The sequence below is a fragment of the Trachurus trachurus genome (genome assembly GCF_905171665.1).
Source record: "Trachurus trachurus genome assembly, chromosome: 4".
NCBI lineage: Eukaryota > Metazoa > Chordata > Actinopteri > Carangiformes > Carangidae > Trachurus > Trachurus trachurus.
In genome coordinates, this window is record NC_139898.1 from 12,079,674 (window position 1) to 12,105,955 (window position 26,282).

Consider the following 26,282-nt stretch of genomic DNA (forward strand, 5'->3'; position numbering starts at 1 on the left):
GTAAATGAAAGGCCTGAATCAATAAAGACTGTGAGATAGTAGTGAGACATGGAATAACTGCTGTAGGCACCTCATGATATTTGGAGGTGATCGTTAAATTACACACACATTGCTTTAAAGGTCCCATATTGTATATATTGATATTACCAAGACCTACAGTAGGTTTTTTATATTGATATTGACAAAGCGTCAAAACCTCCGTCCACTGAAAAATCGAAAAGCCTTGTGAGGACTAATGTAACTCTGTGATGTCACAACAAAGCAGTTATGCTTTTCATCCAGACTTGGATTATTTGGGTTTTCTGAGTTTTTACCTTATTAATTAATTATTATAAATTAATCACTTAAAAAGAGTCATCCTCCTCTCTTTTGACCGGCTCAACGACTTGTTATGAGTAGAAATCCAGAGGAAATCCAGAAGGAAGCCAGAGGGAGGAGATGTAAAACTACACTGAGATAGTTTTCAGTTCTGAAAATCACAAATATATTTTCAACTAAGTCAAAACTACAAATAAACGCAGGTAAAAATGTCACACCTCACATCTGTTTATATAGTGCTTTAATAATGAATATAAAAAAAAAAGGTCTGGGTACTTTTCTCGGTTGTTAACAAACTGACTCATGGTTCATGTAAATTTCCACACAACATTGCCATTATTACCACATTTGGTGTAACACACCCTGTTTTAAAAATTCCACTGTCCACATCGAGACAAAACATTGTCTCATGAGTGGCACTATTACGTCATCTGAGTGATTATTACCACTGGCCCGAGTGGAGCTGACTCACGTGACACTCGGTTAAAATTAAACAACACATCAGAGACATTTTCAAGCCTTTGGCTCTGTATGAGGGAACAGACCCACTTTGAAATCAGGAGAACACTTTAATGTAGAAAAAGTTAAAGGAGTAATTCAAATATTTCATAAATGTCCTGCTATATTTCCATAAAAACAGACTTGGTTTCTAACAACTAGAATTTGTTTATGTCACATACAAAAGAAATAACAAAGGGCAAAGCATTTTGTTTCACATGGGGCTATTTAAATAAGAATCTGAAAAGACTAGGCACTTATTTTAAACATTGATATCAGGGCCATTGTTTGAGATGTTAACACTCATAGTAAAAATGTACAGAAATCTTGAACGCAACAGTTTCTACTATCCCACATCTGAGGGTGAAACTAGCGCAGACGTCACACATCCTCAGATACAAGGTTGAAAAGGTTGAAAGTTTGTGTCAGAGTCCAGTTTTAATCCTTGTTATGATTAAAGTTCTGTTGCAGGACCCCATTCAATGTCATCCTCTTCATCCTCCTCATCCTCAGAGCTGTTACTGCCTCTGATCTGTGTGCGTCTGAACTGGACTGCTTGGTGGTGCGCTAACCTGTAGAAGGGCAGAAGAGAAGTGTCAGCACAGAGTCTCGGTCTGGTTTTACTCTCACAACTTCAATGAACCCACAGGACTTACACAACGAAGTTAGGGCCTTTATTATCCTCAGCTTGTGCCTGTGGCTCTGCTTCTCGAGCCTGGAGGAGAGGACAGGAATGATTTGAAACATGGATTTATCATAATGTTTATTCATAATGGAAAAAAGGCATTAACTACAGTGATGAGATTTTTTACACCTATTTACTACAAACCAAATACTGACCACCACTGTCCAAAGCAGGTACTGTTATATGAAATAATTAGCGCTCAGTAGGGAAAAAATAAAGAACATTTTTCTGGATCTTGGACTAATTGGGTTGTTTTTCAATTGTGAAATGCAGCTTTATACTTTCAAGTCTCCCATTACTGGTGCATTGAATCAACTAAATGTTTTGCCTCTAAACATAATTTGAGTTATATGACACAGATGGTCCTTTAAATGAAAGCACAGCGTCATCTACCTGCTGTAATTTCTCCTCAATGAGAGACAGACTTGCTTGTTGTGGGCTCTCACGCTGCACCTGAGCATAAGTGGGCTCCTTTACAGAGTGCCGAAGGGTTGGGTCAGGGGCTATAAAATCTGGAGGTCCATCTGATGGAGTGGTGGGGGCGACTGCATCAAGAGTGCTGAAGTCTGAGTCTGTAAAACTGCGATGAGAGGGGTCTTCCTCCTCGACGGGGCTGTGAGGTGGGCTGGGTCTGCTCCGGCGGCTGTATCTGGGCTCAGGTATGTGCATCAAAGGTGGGACTTCTCTGAGCGAGTGGTCGTCGGCGTGGGGCTCGTGATCCAAGGTGGGGCTGCGGTGCCCGGAGGCCGGCTCGGATGATCGGGCTAAAGCGGCTCCAGCTGACCTGGAGCCTCGCGGGAGCCTGGCCGCCTCTTGACCGGGATAAGCCTCCTCGAGGTCCTCGTTGTCGGTGTAGGCCTCTCCGTCTGTGAAGGCCTCTCCGTCTGTGTCCTCCAGGTCACTGGCAGCGCTGAGGTAGTCTGACTGGGTTTGGTCTAGAGCATCCAAGTCCTGCTCTCCACCGCTCTCCAACTGGACAGACAGAAAAGTTATACAAGTTGGACACTGGACAACGAGAGATAGTTAAACTGTAGGATTGATAATACAGGTGCCAGCTCTCTTATATTGAGAGAAACGACTGTATATAAGTATTAGATATAAATTAAATATCTGTACTAAGGATTTACACAAATGTTGCATCTTTAGGGAATTAGCTGTTTTGAGATTTTTCATAACCCTCTTTCCTAATCCTATCACATATCAAAAACTTAAAACACATTTTAAAAATGCATTAGTAAATGCAAGGTTGTCACAACATCTTAAAACTGATTTTTCTGACTGTCAGCTGTTGGTCGTACCGTGACTTCGGACACCCAGACAGGTTTGGACTGTTGGTGGCGTATCTTGTCTTTCAGAGTCTCGTACCAGATGTTGGAGTTAGGCTGCAGGTCAATACGTGCTGGGAAAGTCAGGAGAAAAATCAATGAATACACGGGATGAACCGCTACAGCTACACCTTTGTAATCGAATGTGTTCTCAGGTGACATGTCGGGACTTGGTTCAGGTGTCATTACCTGCGAACAGGTGGCTGCAGTCTTTCCTCAGCTTGAGCGCCTGCGAGTAAAGGCGTCTGGAGCTCTTGTTGGAGTTGGGGCTGTACCTCTGCCTCATGGCCTTCACGTCCTTGCGGGTGTGAGGGTCCAAGAACAACACCACTGGGTGGTACTGGATGTAGTTGAGTCTCTCAACTGCAGTGGGGGTGATGTCCAGAAGGGGGTGTTTGTCCTGAGGATACAGAGAGAAAAACACAAGCAAAGAAGGTGTTAGGGCTAGAAAGAACAAAAAGAGGACAGGATCTTATTGGTTGAGTGTTTTTCTCTCTCTTTTCCTGCTCACCTTCTCTGCTATTTTCCTCACAGTGTCAAGCTTAATAACTGTGGAGGCGCTCTCCCCTCCTCCGCTGCGAGGAACCATTTCTGGAAAAGAAATGTTCATATAACTACAAATACAATACACGGAGAATATGTGACAGAAACATATTCATTATTCTGAACCTGAGTATCAGGTGAGAAAGTGACAAAAGAAGAAACCAACCTGCCACCTCATATTCATCAGGCATCTCTCTAGCCAGCTTCTCCATGGCGATGTCATTAAGAGGACCCAGAATGACAATGGGCCGTTTGAAATTAGCTACAGACACAAATAAATCAGGATCATTAAAACCTGTTCCACAGGTTTGCGAGTTAGGGCGTGAATCTGCATGACATCATCTGCAAGTCAGGATGAAAAACAACCTTCTCTGAGTAGGACTCTCTCGTAGGCCGGGAATTTGCCCTGAATGGTGAGCTGCAGCAGGTCGTCTCTACTACGACGGCCGGTCTTTTCATTCTTTTTGTTCCCTCTGAGACCCCGTAGTTTCCAGAATTCAGCTCTGGGTCCTGACACCGGTCTCTCTCCAGTCACTCGCTGTGCCTGCTCGATGCTGGCCAGTGTCTCTGCCCTGCAGGAGATGAACAATAGATTAAAAAGATGAATGACTGCTCTTGCTCAAATTTGAAATCTCGATCTCTGTATCTATCCCGTCCGGACCTGGCCTGGTTAGGGATGGTGCCTTTATCCATCTCGAGGAGGTCGTTCCCCATGCGGATGGCCAACCAGTTGCCCAGCTTCCCACGATGCATTGTGTCCACCACCCTGAACACCTCTCCCCTGGTGAAGTTCAGGCCGATGTGTCCCTCTGCTTCATGGTCAAAGTGGGTGCGGATGTAGAAGTTGTCTGCCAGGTTGGACTTGATGATCTTCTTATAAACTAAAGAGTCAATAAATTCAGGATTGGTCAATTCTGTCACTCAAAGGATGTTGTCCTGTGATCAGATTTGTGCCACACTTACTGTCCATCTTGTTCTGAGAGCAGATTTCCACTCGTTCTCCTTTCTTGATGTTCAGAAGAAAGTTGGCTGCCTCTTCACGTGTGAAATGGCCAAAGTCGACTTTGTTTACCTTTGTTTGAAATAGAGACAAAACCCTGTTACGATAGTTTGAGGATCCGTTTTAAAAAGACATTTAGAAACTGTAAAAACACCTTTAACACCAGCCTTTGTCAGCTCCTTGTCGCGGTGAGATTTCACATCATCATTTAACATCCTGAACTATTAGATCATATTAGGATGAGTTATAAATTAAAAAACAAAATAAAACCATTAATTCAACTGTGCCTATTCCAGCTGTTCTGAGCTGTGACATTTGTTGTGAAATCCCTGAGCACAACATGAACTGTGCTGACCGCTCATATTTCTGTCAGACTGACGCAAACTCTGCACAATCTTGAAAATCAGCTGACTTTTCAAAACTGGGGTTACTACTGAGCTTTGACCAGGGGAGTGTTTTTTCTGGATTTGGACACTGAACTGAATATTAATCTCTTCATACCCCATTTTACTGTAAGTGATGATAATATACTAACTAAACCCAAAATACAGTTTAGGACATCTGACCTGCATAATCTGGTCTCCCTCTTTCATTCCCTGGTCATATGCAGGGCTGTTGGGCTGAACTCCGCCCACAAAGATGCCAACATCGTTGCCTCCCACAAGCCTCAGGCCCACGCTGCCCTCCTTCACAAACGACACTGTGCGCAAGTCTGAGCTGTACCTGAGAGACAGACAGCCAGAGGAAGTATGCAAGGCAATTAGATTGTGCTGTTATTGGTTCTGTAGCGAATGAACTGGTTCAAACATGTATAAAAATATGTTGCTATATGTTGTTGAATAGACCGGTACTATCACCACGACTCACCCTGGATTAGGAGATGGGTATGAATCTGGAGGTAAAGAGTAGATGGGCTCCTCTGTAGGCTTGGCTGGAGGAGGAATAGAAAATGTGAGATTCTTCATTATATAACACCTTCAGCTATTAATTTGTGTTCTTATATTTTCTCATTATACATTCAATTATCTAATTTCTTAAAAAATAATAATAAAAAAAACCCTCAAAGCTCTGAGTCAGCACCACATTAACTAGCAAAAACATTGCAACTTTACTTGACGAATTACTAAACAGTTCATTAATGACTGCCATTTATGTCTTAAACTGAAAGAATTAAACATTTATCAAACTTTTCTGTCAGTTGATTTGTCACGTAATTTCTAGTCTTGAGCCTTACTGTAGGCTGGCGGGTTGCTCTTCACTGAAATCCCAGACCTGAGGGTGCCCGTCCCATTAGCAGCACGGGGAGCACTGTGGGCAGGAGAAGAAATAATGTGTGATGTTCCTGTAACATCTTTACAGCAGTGCTGGAGGACATGTCCCAATGGGGGAGGAAATTAACAATTATAATAAGACGATTTGCATTAACGGTCTCTATTTTTGTGTTATGTAGTGTAAACTATCAGCGTGTACCTGCGGTGGTTGTCCCCCCGCTCAGAGCTGCCAGACCTCCTGAGATGTGAAAGCTGGTCTGAGTCTGAGGAATCTGAGCAACAAATAGAGATAACGGATAGGTTAGTCTATAACGTTAGACGACAATAAAGAGGAATAGAGTATGTGGAAAAAACTGACCATCAGGAGGGGGTCTGGTGGGTGACGGGCCACGACGAGAGGGCTCCTTCTTTACAGTGACTGAGGCGGTCTTTGTCTCAGGAAGGACTCTGACAGAAGCAAAAGGATTGGTAGGAAAATCATATATCATATACAGTATATCATAATCATATAGAATTACTGTATTTAAATGTTTCCTAAGAGCTTCTTGTACAAACAGAGTAATCATGAGTGAGTTCACTGTGAAAATGCAAGAGTTGTATCAAATGCCGTCTGTTATTTTTCTGCAGTTTAACTGAAACATCAGGTGATGCAATCTTTTCAGGAAGTCGTGTCATGTGCACCAGTGTGTACAGAGTGTTTTACAATCAGACAACACTCCTCTCTCTCTCTCTGTGTGCGTGTGTGTTTAGCAGATTAACCAACCACACGTCCACTCAGTAGGACTTCACACATCTCCAGTGTGAAGAGTTTCTAACTTTCTACAGTGTTTTCTGCACCAATTAGGTTGAAGAGTTTGTTTCAACCTTTAATTTAAATACACAGCTTTTAATCTCTTGACTTCTGTGTCTTTCTTTCAGTCTCTGTGTCAGATATCCTGACTAACCTGACTGACACACTCCTCCACACTCTGCTGTTGACACTGTATGGTCACGTGAGTAGAAGACCAGTCAGGTAAAAATGTTGAATATCTACCTATATTATGTGACCTGCCCATATTCGAATTGTATACCTGCTCTAGTCACTATCAACAGACCACAGGTTTACTGTCAACAGCTTTGACTGAGGTTGAATTTAGACCCTCTGTAGGACATGGTTAAGTTTAGAGTTAGGTTTCTGGTTTACACCACAGGTCTGTTTATAGTTGACAATTTTATGAGACAGGAAGTTTGAGTTCTTTTAATTATAAAGTCTTTCAGCAGTTGACAATCAGCTGGTTGAATGCTGGTAACTAACGCCTCAAATGTTGTAGATGGTCAAGATTTTTCTGACATTAAACTGTGTATTAAGTGTCTCTCACCTGTATCTGTTGACGCCCGTGTTGGAGTTTCCACTGTCTGTCGACTCCCTCCGAGGGACGGATGCATAACTGGCTTCTGACTCAGAATCTGAATGAGCTGTGAAGACCATAAACCAACAACCATTTTTGTACTTTCCTATATTGTTTTGGATTAATCTAAATAGAAGTTATTTCGCCAGTGTTTAAAAAATGTAGATAACTTTATACATTATCAAGACAAAAAAAGTTAGATACAAGCCACAAAATATGAGTTTGCCATTTTTCAAAATAATATACATTTGACAGAGGAACACACGTAAGCTCCCTCTACAACCTTTCATAATGCTTCTGACAAACACAATCAAGCACTTCATTATGCACACACCTTTCTGTGGTGATTTACTGGCAGTGGCACTGGCGGGCGTCCATCGCGGTGGCTCCACCTGCGGCTGCAGGGCGACTTCTGGCAGGACTCTGGAAGAGAAGAGAGGGAGGCGGGAGTGAGGGAGGAGGAAGACAACAAATCTCAGTTACGTCTCGAAAAGGGGGGGAACTGTGGCTGATGTGATAATAATTGCTGAGACTGAAATGTTGAATATTCACCTTAGTATCTCTGGGGGAGGGACTGATCAGTACATCGGGGGCTATTTTAAAGATGTTTGATTGCATTATTGTTGCTTCATTTCTAAGTTTCCTGTGTTTAATCAACTCTTTGCCACATACAGGAGAGGGACATGTTCAGTGAAAGTCACTTTTATTTCGGTTAACAAAATGTCAACACAAACAATTATACACAGTACACAGTCAAAAAACACAAAACAAGCAAAATCAAAGGCTATAAAATGAGCAAATCAAAGCAATCACAAGACAGAAGTGGGTAATCTATCGTTTAAAAGTAAATAAATGTATGATTATCTAATGTTAATATGGACATAGACATGCACAGTCTGCTCAGTTTCCAGTCCATGAGATCTTGTTAGGTTTCAGGAGGGGGGTGTGGGTGGGGGTTGAGCAGACCTTCATCTGTACCTGTATCGACTGAGGGAGTCTTGACTGTGTGAGGTGCTGTGCCTCTGAGGAGGCCCCGAGCTGCCGTCCGACTCAGACCCAGAGTCTGAGACAAAAGAGAACAACATTTAGTTTGGCTCTCAGTGTGAAATCAGCATAAAAAGTGTTTGATATCATCCATTACAACGTAATGTTTTTAGTTTCAGTTGATACAGTATTTTAGCATTAATACTTGTGTAAAACTGTGGCTTAAAATGTGTTCTCTTACACAGAACAAAGATATCTTCTTGGCAATGGGATTTATGAATCTATATGAAGAGACACTGAGTATTTGTTCTGTCTTGAGCTTTATTTGTCTGTTGAAACACTGAAGGACTACGCAAATATTGTCGAACAGTTGTCACAGTCCGGGATATGGATTGTTGAAGTGTGTGTGTGTGTGTGTGTGTGTGTGTGTGTGTGTGTGTGTGTGTGTGTGTGTGTGTGTGTGTGTGCTGACCTGGGGGTGGGACTCTGACAGGAGAGTTGACCCTCCTTGGTGGCTCCTGGCGAACAGGGATGGGGTGGGGCAGATCAGGGAGAACTCTGTGGGAAAAACAAGACCACAGAAAGAAACACAGTCACACAAAAGACAAAAGATGTTGAACTGTTATGACTACTGAAAATCCTACAGACCCCTGCTTGGCAGCTCCTCGTATAATTATTATCTTATTGATGAGACATCATCAAGCTTGATCTTACTTGTATCTGCTGTCTGGCCGCGGGCTCGCTTTGCGTGGAGGAGGGGAAGCACTGCGGTCAGAGTCAGAGTCCGACACTGGCCTGCGTGGCCGCGAGGCGTTGGAGGGAGCACGAGAGGCGTTCCAGTTGTGGGCTACAGGAGAGGAGCGGGGGTTGGGGAGGGTGGACACACCAGAGAGAGCTCTGCAGAGAGAGAAAAACAATAACAAAATCAGATCAAATCCACACCGTCTGATTTGTGTAACGACCAATCAAAGTGAATTTAGGTCATCTAAACTGTCTGTAAGGAAGTCTTTACTCTAGCTGGTTTACTGATGGAGAAACTTGATTTCTTGGCTGCTCTTACACATTTCTCAGTAGGGAGGGTGAGGTGCATGACAAAGGTTTCAGACAGGGATATGTGCAATTAAAGACGGAGCACTGAAAGCAACAATTACTACAGTGTGCTGGTCCATCGTTTTATCACTAACACACTAAAAGTGAAACTGAAATAAATATTTTAAATGTTTCCAGCTCTTATTATTGTGAATTATGATTAAAACTATAGAAACTAACCCAGTCTTGTGGGACTGACACAGAATAGCTGCAAAGTTCACTGTATAGTAACATTTTTGCAAGTTTCTTAGATCAAATAAATTAATAACCCTTGTTTCACTGCTCCGGAATAAATATATTTGATCTGTCCAAACACTCATTGTATTATTATCATCATCATCACAAAGAAAAAAAAGAGAAATGAAAAATGTGATTGAACTGACTTGTAGCGACTGGACTGATCCTTCACTTCTGGACTGTCTCTGTCTCTTCTGACAGGAGGAGGGGAGGCGCTGCGATCAGACTCCGACTCATATGGAGCTGAGTAAACAAGAACAAATCATCAACTCGATGCATCTGGCCATTTAGACCTACACATTTTGGATTTCAATCTCAATGTCACACAAAACAAGTCACAGTTTGCCTCAATATCACACTACGCAATGTAACGCAGTCAGTGTTTGAGCATGTCTGTGTGTGTGTGCTGTGAGCGAGGGATTCTCTGCAGAACTGACCTCTGCGGGGGGCGTAGTTTCTCGCAGGAGGCCGGGACAAGGTTGAGCGCACAGGTGATGAGTCTCGAGACTTGGCCGGGGGTGGTTCAGCTCTCGTTCTGGATAAAAAAAAAGAAAGAAAAAAAAGTCAGTGTTTTAAAAATCAAAAACCAATTCAGGTTTTACTGCTTTACATTATGAGCTGGAAGAATCTCAAACACCACAGACAACAGCCTAATATATTAATATTATTATAATTTTTATGTGCTATATTTTCACTATCTGTTTGCTTTGAACATTATCAATGATGATGTGGGATGGGAATGATACACAAACGACAATGTGTTAAAACCAGTGTGTAAGTGCTGAGGAGATGGTTTGGTGGTTAGAAAGTGAAACTATGATGCGGGTAGATGGACACACTGACATGATTGTGTGTGTTGGCGAACAACTACTACCTCTACTACAGGTTTATCACATGCCATCAGGTGTTGTGTTGGGTGGATGCTGTCTGTACCTGCGTGTCCGTTTCTCTCTGGTAGGTGGACGGGCTGTTCTGCGAATGGGCATGTCTGCATCAAGGTCTGAAATGTCTGATGGGAAATGGAAAATAACAACGATCAGTCAAAATCCTTCAATGAGTGATTCCTTCTTTAAAAAAAAAAAAAAAAATCTTCTCCTTTTATTTTTCACTCATTCATGTCATTACCTGTTTCTTTACACACATGAAGAGTAATTAACTCACTTTCAATCAATTCAGCATGTACTGCTCACATTTACTACTCCCCCCGTCTCCCTCTCTCACCCTCCAGCTCGGAGCTGCTGTCGCGGCGGTGGCGGTCGTCCTCGCTGTTGGGGGCGCTGTCCTCCACCTCTGGGATGCTGACCAGGAACTTGCGGTCGTCCCTGAGGACCGTCATGGTCAGTTTGCCTCTACTCTTCTCCACCAGATGCTTGGTTTCCAGTAATGATAGGTTCTCGGTGGTCATGCCATTGATCTGGTTGAAGGATATAAAATAGTTTCACATAAACTGTGGATTTACGCTATTTCTTCTTATGGGCTTTTTAATGACTTAATGCTTTGAAATTTCAGTTTAATCAGTCAAATTTCCACCTTGAGAATGAGGTCTCCCTCCTGCAGCGTTCCCTCCTTTGCAGCCAAGCCTGTTTCTGTCATGTGCTTGATAAAGATCTGACTCCCCAGCTTCAGTCCATACTCTGCAGAAAAAGGAAAACAACAGGTGTCCAGATTAAATTTGTTGAGTTGTGGATTGTTTTTTGTCTCTCAAAAGCTAAGTTTCTCCCATAAGTCGTACCATCTGTGACCTTCTTTTTAACCAGAGTAGTTCTGATGGGCTTGTCTGCAACGTCCTGGTGTGGTAGCCTCTTGTAGCCAGATGACATTAAAGGCAGCGTGTTTCCGTGTCCATTGCGATCGGGCGTCGCACTGCGGGCTCTGTAGCGACCGGCGTCTCGGTTGTCACTGCCGTCAGAGTAGCGTCGTTGTCGTCTGGGAGGGTCGGGATCCAGCAGGTTAGACTGCGAGGCAGCCCGAGTCGGCCTGGTTGTGGCTGGGATTTGTATCTTGCGGGGGCGTTTTATCGTCTGGACAGGGTAAGGTGGAGGGAGACAAAGATTTAGAGACAAGGAAGCGGTAATGTACCAGAGATAGGAAGTAATCTGGATATTTTGGATGGTGCTTCGGCTTAGTACTCACCACATTTGCAGTCTTCCCACATGATTTCAGGACCTGTATGGTGAAATTGGAGTGGACGTTCTCCATGGACGTTCCGTTCACCATCACAATATTATCTTTAGTGCTGCAAGACACAAGGAAACACAGGCTTGAGTGTGGTTCATTTGGTGGCTTCACGCACCTTCAAGGTAAATTTACACATTCAATCAGACGAATGATCATATAGTTTTTATGTAAACAGTCCAACTGTAAAAAAAAAAAAAAAAAGTTCCGGTAAGGGTGATGGTGGTCAACTCACAAGAGTCGTCCCATGGCTGGTCCATTTGGCAGCACATCTGACACCACCACAGCTGTATCCCCATCTGGGTGGGGCTTGTCCTTGCCTCCAGATATGGCAAAACCAAACCCCAGCTTGGGATCCTGCAATTATGAGAGGATGGGATTTTTATTTTTAAAAAAGGGAGGCAAGGCAGAGAGAAGGACATGAAAGAGTGACACATTTTAAGTCAAGAGAAAGAATGCAGGAAAGTAGGTGGGTAGAGCCCGAGCCTGAACGGGAGATACAGCAGAAAGATAGAGGAGGAAGGGGCACATTCCAGTCAACAGCTGGTGCTGTGGGGTGTAGCAGGGTGTGTAGCTACAAATTCCTGCTGGAGTCAGAGCTGTGAGAGGTCTCAAGCATGGTCCACCTCAAAACCCACAAATCCCCCACAATAGCCCCGCAAACAATAGTGAAGCTGCCTCTGTGCCAGACGCGGAGGCTCAACTTTCACCTCTGCATTTCTGAAGCTTCTGAGCACAGAGCGAGAAGCACTGATGCACAAAGACAAGTGGTCGCTGCTCACATTTATCATAACCTCTAACACATCTCTGAAAATGGTTTAAGCCACTTACTTTGTTTAGTGTTATTGTATGTTGCTCCCATATTGTTAACTCCTCCATGCCTGGTTTCTGGAAAGGAAAAAAAAAACATAAACAACAATCATAAGAAGGATCCTAGACTTATGTCAATATTTAATTCAATATTTTACTTTGACATTTTTAAAACAGAATTTATTCTTCTGATTATATAATCCGAGTCCTTACAAGGAGGACAGTTGTGCCAGAGCTGAGCAACTAGAGTGTGTGTACGGCCCAACCTGATCTTAGCATGCTCTCACCTGTCTGAATCCTGCCTGACCGGTATGGAGGAGGGGCTACAGTGTGTGTGTGTGTGTGTGTGTGTGTATGTGTGTGTGTGCTGACAACACTGGGGCTTGTTCAGTTGGCACACTCACACACACAGAAACACCTTGTTCAGAGACAAACAGCTGGAACTGACTTGATTTATAACTCATTTTATGCATTAATAAAATAATCATTTGGTAATAAAAACGATGACAAAAACCTGTTCACCACAACCCAACAGTCTAATATGTTCAGTTAACTGTCACATATGACACAGAAAAGCATTGTATCATGACATCTAACAGGCTGCAACCAACACATGTTAAAAGGTATACTAGTTTGGTTTTATTCAATAGCTGGTAGTTAATTCTCTTTAGACTAGCTGAGTTGTTGTTGGTCTGGAGACAAATGTTCTCTCCTTCTCAGTGTCAGACACATCATGGCTGCTCTGCTCCGTGCTCACTTTGACTCTGTAAACAGTCAAATCTCTCGACCCCTAAGCTTCGTGAAACAGCGGAGCATTTGTTGACAGTCAAGTTCTCAGTGCTGCTGCTCCTTCAAAGACTGTTGTTGTTTTACGAGACACCTCGGTCATGTATTATATTATTATGAAACCACCAGAGAAAGAACTTGTCGACTGCACTGTACGAGGGGCTCTCCTACTGTTTCTGACACAGACCTCTTTATTCCTTTATTCCACTCTTCAGTAAACCTTTTTCCTGAAAATATTTTTTTCCTCAAAAACAGCATTTCACATAAACTACTAGTTAACACAAACTTTTACACACAGATCTTTATCTGCACCAACACGGCGGCATGCCGCTCGTGTTTCTCATTTTCCACATACTAGGACATTTCAAAACCAAACCAAACAAAGTGTGGTCTGGTCATTGACTGAGCTTCACTGAGCGAGGAAGACACACATTTAAAATGAGAACAAGTAAAGCCGGCTCTAAATCAGTGGCACAGTGATGTACTATTGTAGTCAGGTCATAAAAACTGTAGCTTGTTCAAACACTAGAGTGGAATTTACATCTATTAACATTAACAGCACAACAATAGGACATTAAAAACTCACTGAGCACAAACTCACTATATAAAACACTATATAATTTTGCTGGTTCTTTATCTTTTTACAAAGTTCAATTTCTTATCAACATATAGCAATAAATAACTGAAAAAAACAAACTAATCTCAAAATATGATTGCCACAAAAATCTGAAACTGACTGTCAGTGGAAACCAGGTGTGTAGGTGAAGAGTGTGTGACCTGTGAACAGTAGGTTGTTGTTTGACCAGGTTAATCATAAACCCGATAGCGCAAATAAAAGCTGCCTATGGGGTTTCTGAGTGCAACTGGATCTAGACTAACACTGATACCTGAAGCCGTTATAGTTTCACTGCAGTTAGTCGTGGCTTGAGAGGGCACAGGTCATCATGAGCGAAGCAAGAGGCAAAGCTCATACAAGTGTGTGGATGGCCCATGTTTGAAAAGATGAACAAATCTGTATATTTAAGATTACAAGTCAGTCAAATACAGAATATTGAAGCAGAGTGTTGCTGAACATCTGGATCAGAAACCCATTTACCCATTTGCCTCGGCTACCCATGTAGCCGAGGCAACAACTGAAGCAAACTGAACAAAGCAAAGAGCAAAGACAAAACTAACTTCATCCAGCTACATGCTGTCCTACTGAGGAGGAGACCTCTGTCAATACACTGTCACAACTCTCTGACTGACCTATATTCAAACAGACTTGTGTAGCTGAATCACAAGCACGCACTGCTGATAGAATCAGTTAAACTTTAACCATGGATGTAGGACATGATCATGTATTTGATACAAACCCACAACTGAAAGAAAAGACAGACATCAAGACCACAGGCAAATAGTTGTGTTATCAGTCCTCCATCAAGTAATTTTCTAGGTATGTGTGTTATGTCTGTGTTAAAAATCCTTTCAGTTACAATCATACAGTTTCATAAAATGAGTCATGGACAAACTGTAAAGATGTGCTACAAAGCCCCTGTAAGGATCAGATGTTTATCAAATTTTAACTGGAAAAGAAAATTCCAAAAAACACAACAAAAACAGATAAAGTAAACTGACTGAGGCCTGGTTTAGACCCACGGCCTGCAGTCCTGCACGTTCAACCTTTCAGTGAGGACTCCTCATTAAAACTTTATGTCCTTTGTTCTTTTTTAACAGGCGCATAGGTACGATCACTTTGCACTGTGGCGTTCCGTAAAAGACCATTTGTTTTCCTCCCTATCCACTTACCAATTGGTCCTTGAACCTCACTTCCATTTCCCACTGGGATTTCTAAGCTGAACAAAACACCTGCGGCCTCCGGTGCTCGATCAACAGCCAGCCAGCTCCTTATATTCCATATGGCAACACCAAAAACCCAACAATCTGAGCTCCCATTATTATCCACCTCTGGTTACTCCCTCCTCACATCAGCTCCGTATGGATGAGTCTGTCCAGCAGGAACCTGATCTCCTGCTGAAATTATCTGTAATATGACCAGCTGTGGAGCTTTCTCTCTGAGCGGGGGGAGAAAACACACACATCTAGGAGAGACCTCACCTGGGCGGGGGCGCTCCTCCCCCACCCAGCCTTTGCCCACTCTCACAGTCACTCTCTAGTGCCCTTTCATAAACATGGATTTAAGGTGGAGCTGCACTGCTGCACATCAACGCCCAGAAACAGATATCAGATGAGTGAAGTATCTTCAATGTAACAGACATGGATACAGTCTGAAGTGCTGAATACTAACTACTGTGAAATTGGACATTTTAAAGAAATCTATGATTACATACGAAGAAATAGAAAGAATGTTATCGATTATTGATCCTTTATACCACAGAATTTCTGCTTTCAAGTATGACAACATATTTCTCCGTGGTTTTTTTAAAAATACAAATTGATACATTAATGAAACCTTTGATGATTTAGCCTATCATATGTCCAAAAATGGCAATATGTTAATCACAATTGATCAGAACCTTTTCTTGGGCTGTCTTACTGACAGATGTAGTACATGTGCAAGAAGGAGCTGTAGAACATACATCTATGGATATTTGACCTTTTTTATAAGCTGATGACTCTGTGTATTTAGACTAATTAAATCAATGAACTAAAAATAAAGTTCTGGGAGCCTGACTGAAGTCCAACTAACCAAAGACATACATTTGTAATAATGACCCTACCAAATGATCTGTGCGGAGTGACAAAGCTTAAAGAGTGTGTAAGACATTAATATTGTTATTACTGTAGCTATGGAGAGTGAGCTCAAACTCATCAAGTGCAGCACAAATAAATCAACATGTACCAACGTGGTTCTGGAAACATAATCAGCCAAAACAGACAGCACTGGCTCTCATTACAATAAACAGCACTGAGCATCCACTTACAGGCACCACCAGGAGCGGAGGTGGAGGCTCTGGGGGCACAGAACCAAAGTGCTTCAACAGTTTCATTCGCTGCGTCAGATTCATGATAAGCGCGTCGCCTCCTTCTGCTGTTGAAAACGCCTGCTGACCAACTCAGTCACGGACACACACACACAAAACTCCAGGTGGGTCAGTGCAGGTCAGTAAATGTCTGTGCAGTCAGTCTGTCCCCAAAAGACAAATAATCCATGGAGAGAGACATCATGGCAAGAAGACATCCAAAAATATTTAATATTTAAAAATCTAGACAATGGAAAAAAGTCCAGTGATAAGTTGACATTCCTCTGCCTGCCGACGGAGCTGTCATGTGTCCATTCCTGCAGATATTTTAGTCATGTATCCTCAATTATTCCTCTTTGTGAGCGGTTCAGAGAGTCAAACAGGTCCACTTGCTCCCACTGTCAATGGTATGTGAGCTTCTTGGTTAAATTGTAGGCTTTCCCACAGGGCAACAGCAGCAGGTCCCAGGCTGCTGGCTGCGTTTCAGTCTACTGGGTGCTATGGTTACGTCCGGGGAATGAGAGCACTGGGCCGTTAATAATTGACGGGCTGTTTGCTACGGTATAGGTCTGCTTGCCCTGCGTAAAGTTTCCTGGGTTCCTACACAGACCCTGCTGTGTTTCAGGATCAGGAAATAGCACTGTGGCAACTCAGAGCCTTGATGGTATCTCTCTTTCATGGTTAACATGCGTGCACGCCCGGGCGTGCGGCAAATCTCTGACTATCAGTGCCCTGCCCTGTCAGGAGCACAGTCACAGTGACATGGAGCCAAAGGAGGGAGCACCAAGGGGCAAAAGTGATATCAATATTTCACATTTTAATATTTAGCACTTCCTAAATGAGTGAACTTTCACCCACAGACTGAAGTCCGTTTGAGAACAGGTGGTGGCTGAGTAACACATGCAGTTGACTTGGGTGCAGCCAGGTGGAAGACCTGGCCTCTGGTCAGTCGGGGACCAGAGCTGAATTATTAATGGGTCTGTAGCAACTGAGCATGGAAAACAACCACTACTGTTACTAAAACAAACACTTGACGAAGGCGTGCCCCTACAGTAGGTAAATAATCACTCAGTGTCAATGGCTTCTCTGTCGGCATGTTTCTTTTATTTTAAGACGCTCCTGCCGGTCCACCAACATGCAAACTAACAACTCAACTCCACAGCACCTTGTTCCACTACAGGTGAGTAAAGAGCTTAACTTTGAGCTCCTGCTTTCAGAGTGAGACATGAGTGAAATTCTCCAGCAGTTTATCACTCAAACAAGCCACAGTGATAAATAAGAATGACAGAGAGAGGCACAAAGCCTTAGACAGACTTCAACACACAGTGGTTGGAGGTTAATGAGGAACAGCAAAGCTTCTCTCGGTAAATATCCAGCTTTAGAGGACAAATACTCCAGAGGTTTACAGAGCGGCTGTAATTACACAGGCCAAGGCCACACACTCAGTGTTACTGCGAGCTACACATGGCATGTGCTGTCAACAGTGCTCAAGTACTGCAAGCAACCACTTTGCATCCTCCTGCACTCCCATACAGATGACTGCACAATGTTTAAAGGGTCATCCAAGAAGAAATCTGAACCAAATGAAGCTGAATCAAATTTATACAGCGATCAGACACAAATCGCAAATGCAAAAAGTCTTGTGTGTTTCCTGTTGTTGAAGCTGAACCAAACTGGACTGTGAAATGTTTACAGAACTAGGCACAACAACATCATGCGTGCTATTGAGCTGGAAACAACCTCATGTAGCCGTCAAGCATGTAATCGTGACTCACACATCAGTCAGCAAATGACTGTTTGTTAACTAACTAAAAGATATAAATATGAAGATATATGAAGATATAACAACTAACTAAGATATAAATCAACCACTTTTTATGAAGGATGTATTGGGTTGAGTAATGGGATGTGATATACAGGCCATAATATACATCTCGGGGGATTTTTGCAGAGGTTGTAGGTGTTTACATCACCAGTGTTAACGTCAGCAGTTAGATGAAGTACTTAGATTTGCTGGTATCAACCGATTAATCAATAGGCGATATTAAAACTTTCCCTTTTCATTTTCAGGAAATGTGCTGGGTCACAGATATCATGGTTGCTTTAAGATGTTTGTGGGCAGGTTGTGGATCCCAGCAAACTGAAACCTTAAGCACTGATCAAAACACTTCCATTTAATTCAGGATTTAATTTCTAAAAATCCATAAAGATTTGGCCCGAGCCAGAATCTGTCAGCGGCCTAAGCAATAACATTAGACTAAATGCACTGTGTTGCCTTTGGTCCAACAGCTACAACAGTAGCTAAATACAGTGACTGTGATCTGGTGAAAGGAAGACGCAGCTGTTGGGGAATGCACAGTCGAAACTATTGTGAAATACTATGGCAGGCAGGTAGAAACCTGCATGTGTGGCAGAACCAGTAAGGTGAGCATCAGGAAAAGTGGGGCTTGAGGCTGTCAGCCACCCCAACCCACCCGCCCACCCACACACACAAAACTCAACACACACATAACATATAGCTGTCTAATCCCACCAAAATAAATTGCTATTAATCAATACACATCCTATGATAACCACAGCTGAGATAATTACCTCTGCACTCAAAGAGGATAAGGGGTTTTTAGACGATAAAGAATATGCTTTGGCTTAGGCTATTGCCTAGTTGTGTACATCCAGTCGAAGCTAACTCCACCTTAAATCTTATGAGAGCAAGGTTCACAATATATTTAATAAAATAAACGATTATTTAATAAAATAAACGGTTTGAATTAACACAAATATTATTCTCTTCAGTTTCGCCAGGTGTTGTTGGCTGATAGCCATGCTTCACCTGTGTACACCAGGAAACGTCAGACAGAGCAGAGCAGTAAGTTAACGCACCTGTGGACTTCCTGTCTGTGGGCTTTAGTTGCGTCGACGTCCGTCACTCTCTTCTCTCTCTCGGAGTTTATCAATCCGCAGTAGAAATGTTCAATGTATCGTCGGCTTCGCTTTGGCTGTTGTTGCTGTAGTCTGAAAAGTTTCTCCAAAATCTTCCTGAAGACAGGTGAAGAGGCGGGGCGTCGACCCGACGTGCCAAGCGCACAGGTGAGTTTCAGGACGTCATCACGCCGGGTGCTGCGTCACCGACCGGAAACGCGTCCTCCTCACAAATGAACCCTCCCACTTTTGTTTGTATGTTTGTGATCATTTGACTTGGGTAAAATTAAGAGAGCTAAAAGAGAAACAGGCCGGGCAGTGTGCTTTGCGAGGTTGTGTTGTGATTGTGTAATTCTGTTAGGATGTGACAGACAAAAAGTAGTCTAATTGTCAGTTTATTTTTCATAGACAGATCAGTTTACTTCCTGGATTTACATACAGTAAAATGAGCAGAGATGGAGGTGAAGGGAAATAGTCTGCTGTATAATCTCATCTCTTGGCTCCAAAAAAATATTTAGGAAGAAGTATAGATCTGAAGATGAACCTATGTCTCTATAGAATACCTCTGCCATGTTTTTAGAGTCCTTTGACTTACGTGATGCTACACACTTTACTGTAATTGGCAAGAACTGGTCATTTTAATATTTTCTATGAATGGAAACATTTTTGGTTTGTATCTGAGCACAGGTGTTTACAACATCAGGGTAATGGCTTGGCCTTTACATTATACATACAACAGTCACAACAAAACAACATATACTCCAGATAAAATATCTTTACAGTGGTATCATCAGGAAAATACAAAAATAATTATTCAGCAGAATAACCTTTGTTAGTGTAGTGTATTATTCTATTTTGTTTTAACATGTAAACAGTAATTGATTGTAATGTTGTGACCTTCACAGAGGAACTAATTTCATATTTCATTAATCTACTTAAGGTTTTGTATACTTAATCTTAAAAGTAACTACATAATATGATAAATATAGTGAATGCAGTGGAATAAAACTTATACTATTTAATATAAAAATCAAAAACAGGTCAGCTTTACTGTCCAAGGTCCAGGCACGTGCTGCCTCTTACATAAACAGACAATTAACCTGCAAGGAGTCATTTCCTAAACTACGTAAACTGGGTGTGGTGAAACTGGTCAACCCAGATGAACAAATGACACTCGGTTTCAGCAATCTTCAAGTTTTTATTTGTTTACAAAGTTAAGATTGCAATTTCATATAGTCCTTCCTTTAATAAGTAGAAAACCTTTTTAAAGAATTAGTCGAAAGGCACAAATTTTACAATATATACATTTGGATCTAAATTATAAATATATAGAAAACAAAAGCACAACCCAGAATAAAAGTGCTGAACACAGTTTCTTTTGTACAGAAAAAATAGGCTTTGTTTAAAAATACAATAACAATACAATCAGTAGCATGTTTTTTGTTTCATTTTTTGTTAGCAATAAATTATTTTGAGAGTGATAACATTTATATAATATGCAAACGGTGGAGAAACAAGAGAGATGGTTACAGTATACACAGAGGAATCCATTAAAGATCAGAAACACAACAAGCTTGCAACGCTCAATCATAACCAACAAGAGAACAGTAACTTGATTATGCCATTCTTAGTGCAAACTGATAATAAAATGATAAAAGGCCTAACTACACTAATAAAAGAAAAAAAGCCTTTTCTTCCATAACTGCGGTCCATATCCCTCAGATGCATAAAGCTTTATTGTTGTGACTTTAACACACAGAATTGAAGGCAAATCTTTTGCAGACTGATGTCTGGGAATGTGCCCGATGAGGAATATTCAAAAGCAAAATTAATGAAGGTACAAGGAAAACATGCTATTTTCTGATGCTGGGAGAAAAAAACAAAAAACAAAAAACAAGCCTTGACAAGAATCTGTGATACGGTGAGTCAGTCAGTCCAAACCTGAACCTAAACATCTGTTGCACTAAGGGAGGTCTAAAGGCTTGGACAGATTGGACAACTGCACATTTCAGTATAACCTGGGTGCAAATTGACTCAACAATCCATCAGCTTTAACAGGAATTAAATGTCCAACAACTGCAACACAAATAAAAAATAAAAATGTCCACAGAAAAATAAATGTTCCTTACAAAGAAACAGCCTTTGATCTTTGCCCTAAGAAGGCATAAACATTTAGAATCACTGACGTTTTCACGAGGACAAATGACAAACCCATCACATTAAGTCTAAAACATAAATACAGCAAGAGTCACAGCACAAAGTTAAGAAAAAACAGCACATGTATAGGTTAGATTCACCACTGTTGTAAGGGGAAATGATATATTTCTGCTAACGCCCCGCTGTTACACCTCTTGTAGGTTTCTTCCTGAGATTGATAAAAGGTCTGATATCTAACTTTAGGGGTGTCTGTGGAATACTTTGGTATCTCTCTGCGAACTGAAGGCCTGACGAAGGTCTGGAGCAGACCCGACAAAGCTGGAGAAACAATTCTACTTGAGAAGAGCAAAACTGAAATGAGCAGAAATAAATCCAGACACTGTACAGCAGTACAGAACAGTGCAATCGTATTTGGTGGCAGGTTATAATAGAATTTGTTTTATAGTAATCTTGAAAACTAGAAACTTCCCTGACCAAACATTTTGTTAACTATTCTAATAAGCAGGATAACATATCTAAAATCTAAATATCCCTTAAATATAAATAACAATAACTTTTATAATAACGATGACTAAAACATCAAGAACGCATTGCGCTCATCCCGTGAAACTTACTATACAAAGGTTGTATGCATAACAGAACCTATTTAACCAAGGACAACAGAAATAAGAAAAGTCATACTATGCAAAGGTAGCAGTAAAGCTATGCCTGTTCAGCTTTAACAGTACTTATGCATTTCTGTTTTATCACAAATGTAAAATATGGTTTTATTGCTTTTTGATCATTTGAACTTATTCTGGCATTTTGTCGCGAACAGTGCATCATTGTCACTCAAAGACGGCCAGATCTCACAGGTTTTTATAAATGAACTATTATACACAGTGAACCTTACAAGTCTACATGTTTCATGTTTTTATAGCCTTAATGCCTGAAATAGAAACACGTGTGATCAGATGTTTGTCATATTTTTGAACTTTGCTTGAAAGCAGCGTTCGAGAAGACGTGACCGGACTCGCTGCTACTATCAAAGTGAAGCTTTTGTTACAACACCAGGACAGGCTTTTCCAATCCTCAAGACGGTAAATTCTTTGTCATCCACTGTAATTAAAGACTGAAACAAATATTTCGTTAACTATGTTGGTCGAAATGACACACAAAGCAACCCAATAAACCTCTTGAGACTTTCCTGAGAAATTCAAAGTCAAATCAAACCAGGAGTCATACCGCTAAAGGTTGTCCATGTTAGGAAAAAAAAAAAAAAAAGGTTGATATAATATTTGGACACAATTTTTATCCATGCTGCTTAACACTCTGTGCCATACTGACGTCCTAGCACAATGTCGCAGACCCACAGACAATTAAACGAGCGCATACAGGCCTAATGGAGGCTTCTCCGTGAAACCCACCACCAGCGATATCTTAATACAAATTATGACTGACTGAGGGGGCTAAAAGTTAAATAGAAATACACCTTATTAAATTAAAATGAAAACAACGCTCAAAAGTACAAATCTATACATTAGGCTACATGGATTTTTTAAAGACTGCATTTATAGATTTCTCCAAAGGCACTGTTTGCAACAGCAGACTGCTCTTCCTCCTCCCTTTATCCTCACACTAGTGTTCATACAAGCAGGGAGAGAAACAAGAGGGAGCATGAAGAAGAAGAAGAAAAAAACTGAAAACTGAGGCATTTCATGGCTAATCAGCTAAAAGATTTCATGTGTTTTTTTTTTCTCCTCTCGTCTTCCAGTTTAACTATCTTTTTGTATCACTCAAACTTAGCCTTGCATACAGCCTTTTAGCCACGACGGATGGCTGTGAACTTAGCAAAGTAACAGTAAAGCAAAGTCTGAAGATGTGATGTTAATTGGTGACAGGCGTTTAGAGCTTCCAGCAACTTCACCGATCATACCTCGTAAAAAAATCAGCAGCGGGAGGTTTATTAAAGATTTCCACACCTCAACGAATGAGCTTTTGTATGGACAGCTCATGTGTTCAATAAAATACAGTTATCACATGTTTTTTTTTTTTCCTTTTCTTTTCACTTTTCCGTTAACAGCTGCCTTTCACTGTGGAGGACACACTTTGGTGTAGAAATCTGGCATTGATCGAGCCGCCATCACCTCGACAGCCTCAAGCAGGTGAATGCTACAGGTGGGTGGAGAGAAGGGTGAGCAGAGCGCAGGACAGGCAGTGACGTGACTATAGGCCCTGAGGGGGGGGAGGGAGTAGGTCCGAGGGGTGCGATCTTAGACAGCAGCAAACAAGACGCATTCTGCTTCAAAAGACAAAACAAAACAACAACAAAAATACCCAAAGGGACGAGCTGCTGCTGTTCCTAAGCTCTTTAGTCTTGTGGCCGGTACTGAATGACAGACTTGCGGTCCGGTCCGGCCTGTAGCATGCTGTTGAGAGCCTCGCGGACGTCGAGAGCTCCAGAGCTGCAGTGGCCGTTGGGTAAGGGCAGAGAGTCTGACTGGGAGATGAGAAAGTTGTTGGGGAAGCAGGGGGGAGAGCCGGAAAACAGAGAAGATGAGGGCGGGTTGGAGAAAAGAGAAGAGGAGGACGACGATGGGATGAGGGTGGATGAGTTCATGAGGGCAGCGGTCACATGGGGAGCCAGGTTGTTTGACACAGAAGATGTGGAGGACGTGGAAGAAGAGCAGGAGGAGGTAGAGGATGAAGGGCTGGCTTTCTGCGTGGGGATCTGGGGAGACATGGGCAAGTCAAGAAAATCTAGTAAGTCCTGGGGGTGGGTGTTTGGCAGCAGGTTGTGGTTCTGCTGCTGCTGCTGCTGCTGCTGTTGCTGCTGCTGCTGTGTGGCCTGCAGATGTTGCTGCTGCTGCTGCTGCTGCTGCTGTGTTAGCAAAAGAGACTGCTGTATCTGTGCAGCGTGCTGGGCATTCGGTGCAGTCTGGGAAATCAGAGACTCCAGATTAAAGTCATCTCCGAATGCCGCTGCGTGTCCCGTCAGACTGTCCAGATTCAGCCCGCCCTCCGTGCTGTCTGGGGAGGGGGAGGGGGAGCTGACGGTCAGGTCCAAGATGTCATTCAGGGGATTCTTGGAAGACAAGGTGGGAGACAGAGTGGCCTGTTGGAGTGAAAGAGATGGGTTCTTGTGGTGTGGAAAAGAGGAGAGGAAGGACGGGGGGTAATACGGTGGGTACGTGGAGCTGACTGTGTTGGGCATAGGGCGCTGGTTGGTGGTGGAGGTGGTGGTGGGGTTGTTGGGCCAGTTATGGGTCCGTTGCTGGGTTTGGTTGGGGTTTCTCTGCAGGGACAACAGGGGTAAGTTCTGGGAGGGCGGCTGTAAGGACGACTGGGTTTGGCCCTGCAGTCTCTGCAGCTGAGAGAGGCTCGCGCTTTGTGTCCTTGGCAGAGCGTTTTGGTTCAGTTTCAGTTTGAGGATCTGGTGGTTCGGGTTCGCGAGAGACTGAGCGAGGGACTGGTTGAGCATGGGCTTCGGATTGAACAGGTTCGCCAGGAGGTGTTTGTTCTCCTGCTCCATTTTACGCATGCGCTCCTCCGCTAGCCGCTGCTCCACAGCCTGCTGCTCCTTCTCCTTTCGCCTCCTCTTCACCTCCTCGTCCATCAGCAACAGCTCCTCGCGCACGCGGGCCACACAGTTCTCTGGGATCTTGATACCTGGGAAAGAAGAAGAGTAATTTTATTATCACAGTTACTGTTATCACTTACTATGGTCTTATTTATTACAGTAAGTTGTTTTATTTCTATTCATTACAATACGTTTTCTTTTTAATTTTATTGCACTAGCACCAACTACAACTGATTACTATGTTTCTTGTAAGTTTTGTCAGTACGTGGAATATGTGAATGAAGTCTCCTGGTTCATCCAATGTATGCAACTAGGCTGCACTATGGGCCCAAGACTAATTTCCCCTTATGGGACAAATAAAGTTTACCTTTTTCAAAAGCTCAGACTTCACTCCACCACCTTTCAAAACCAGACGTCACCGACTATTTTAATTGATGTCACACACGTACACACACACACACACACACTGTAATGTACACACAGTTTTGTGCTTTTGTGAGTGGTCCATCTCATGACGCACAGTAATGAATGAATGAATGAATGAATGTGAAGCTGAATTGCAATTTCTGTGTTTCAGGCCTGATTATTACATGGGGGGGGTTAGGGGGTCACTGAGGAGACAACTTAGGAAAGTGAGAATCAATTTCATTTCCTCAATTTGTTATAAAGACGAGTCAGCACTTAGACGACATCCCACTCGACCATCAAAACAACTCGCTCAGTTCACTTTTTCATTTTTAGAGAAGGACTCGCATGTACTTACCGACTTGCTTGTTATGCTGCTTCGTTCTGAGGCGGACAATCTGCAGGATGCTGGAGCTGGTGATGTCGGACACCACGTCGGACACACGCTTCCACACGCGCAACAGGGCACCACACAACATGTGGTACTGACGGAGGCGCATGCCCTGCAGACACTCCTGGCCTTCTTCTATTTTCTTACACTTCCCATTCCTAGGGAGAAGGCAGAGAATTCAGTCAAATCTTTTATACAACCAGCAAAATTAGTTTATTTACAAATCCCTATTTCAGGAGAGACTTTTGTGGTTGGCTGACTGTTTCATAGGAGCACTTTTATAACATTTTTAAGACCACTAACTGGTCACCTGGTGACGGGGCCACATGTGAGGCTCGCAGGTTATTTCTTCATGACTAATTCTCAGGTGATCTGTAAATCCTTGGGAATGGCATCTGACCTTAAATTCACCCTGACTGAGGCCTAATGAGTACCAGCCTGATTGCATGTAATGAGCCATTAATCCCATGGGACACTGTGGATTCCTGCTTACCAGTTGGCATGGCTACACTTCTTGAAGGAGAAGGTGAACTGGTTCTCCCAGCTTTCTCTGGCTTCGTCCGGAGTCACCTGGAAAAGAAAAAAAACATATCCAAAAAATTAGCCAAGAGCTTTGTCATCCCACTTTAAAAATCCATCTTCAACCACAGATAAACTTTGTTGGAAGTTCAAGACACCAATCTGATACCAAAGTCATTACACAGTTTTGTTCATTTTGTTCTCATTCATAATCCCTAGATTGCATCAGAGGAGGAGATGGCTCCAGTGTTCAGCCGGCC

At 42.5% G+C, this 26,282-nt stretch overlaps 2 protein-coding genes across 7 annotated transcripts in view; both read right to left on the reverse strand.

The window, feature by feature from the left end:
* Positions 1 to 553: 553 nt before the first annotated feature.
* On the reverse strand, positions 554 to 18,960 carry tjp3 (tight junction protein 3). Of its 3 annotated transcripts, none has more exons than XM_083970859.1 (29): positions 18,953 to 18,960; positions 12,345 to 12,401; positions 11,749 to 11,870; positions 11,472 to 11,574; positions 11,071 to 11,359; positions 10,869 to 10,972; positions 10,560 to 10,752; positions 10,272 to 10,347; positions 9,776 to 9,873; positions 9,485 to 9,581; positions 8,727 to 8,909; positions 8,485 to 8,570; positions 8,007 to 8,091; positions 7,363 to 7,451; positions 6,999 to 7,095; positions 5,999 to 6,087; positions 5,840 to 5,912; positions 5,604 to 5,677; positions 5,237 to 5,300; positions 4,936 to 5,092; positions 4,333 to 4,441; positions 4,031 to 4,250; positions 3,736 to 3,941; positions 3,536 to 3,631; positions 3,338 to 3,417; positions 3,016 to 3,226; positions 2,800 to 2,900; positions 1,895 to 2,473; positions 554 to 1,531 (listed from the first exon to the last, which is right to left on the reverse strand). In XM_083970859.1, the coding sequence occupies exons 2-29, from the start codon at positions 12,390 to 12,392 to the stop codon at positions 1,469 to 1,471; spliced, it is 3,792 nt and encodes a 1,263-aa protein (XP_083826985.1). In that variant the 5' UTR covers positions 12,393 to 12,401; positions 18,953 to 18,960; the 3' UTR covers positions 554 to 1,468. The 3 variants fall into 3 exon arrangements, with proteins under 3 accessions (XP_083826985.1, XP_083826983.1, XP_083826984.1); XM_083970857.1 differs by lacking the exon at positions 18,953 to 18,960 and adding an exon at positions 16,034 to 16,459; XM_083970858.1 differs by lacking the exon at positions 18,953 to 18,960 and adding an exon at positions 14,898 to 15,216.
* Positions 18,961 to 20,169: 1,209 nt separating this feature from the next.
* sbno2b (strawberry notch homolog 2b) overlaps positions 20,170 to 26,282 on the reverse strand; it is a 62,806-nt gene continuing 56,693 nt past the window's right edge. For all 4 annotated transcript variants that reach the window (XM_083970854.1, XM_083970853.1, XM_083970856.1 and 1 more), the window contains 3 exons: positions 25,997 to 26,073; positions 25,471 to 25,661; positions 20,170 to 24,796 (listed from right to left, as the gene is read on the reverse strand). In XM_083970854.1, the coding sequence (XP_083826980.1) occupies positions 23,499 to 24,796; positions 25,471 to 25,661; positions 25,997 to 26,073 (1,566 nt within the window). In that variant the 3' untranslated portion in view covers positions 20,170 to 23,498. The remainder of the gene's footprint in view (positions 24,797 to 25,470; positions 25,662 to 25,996; positions 26,074 to 26,282) is intronic.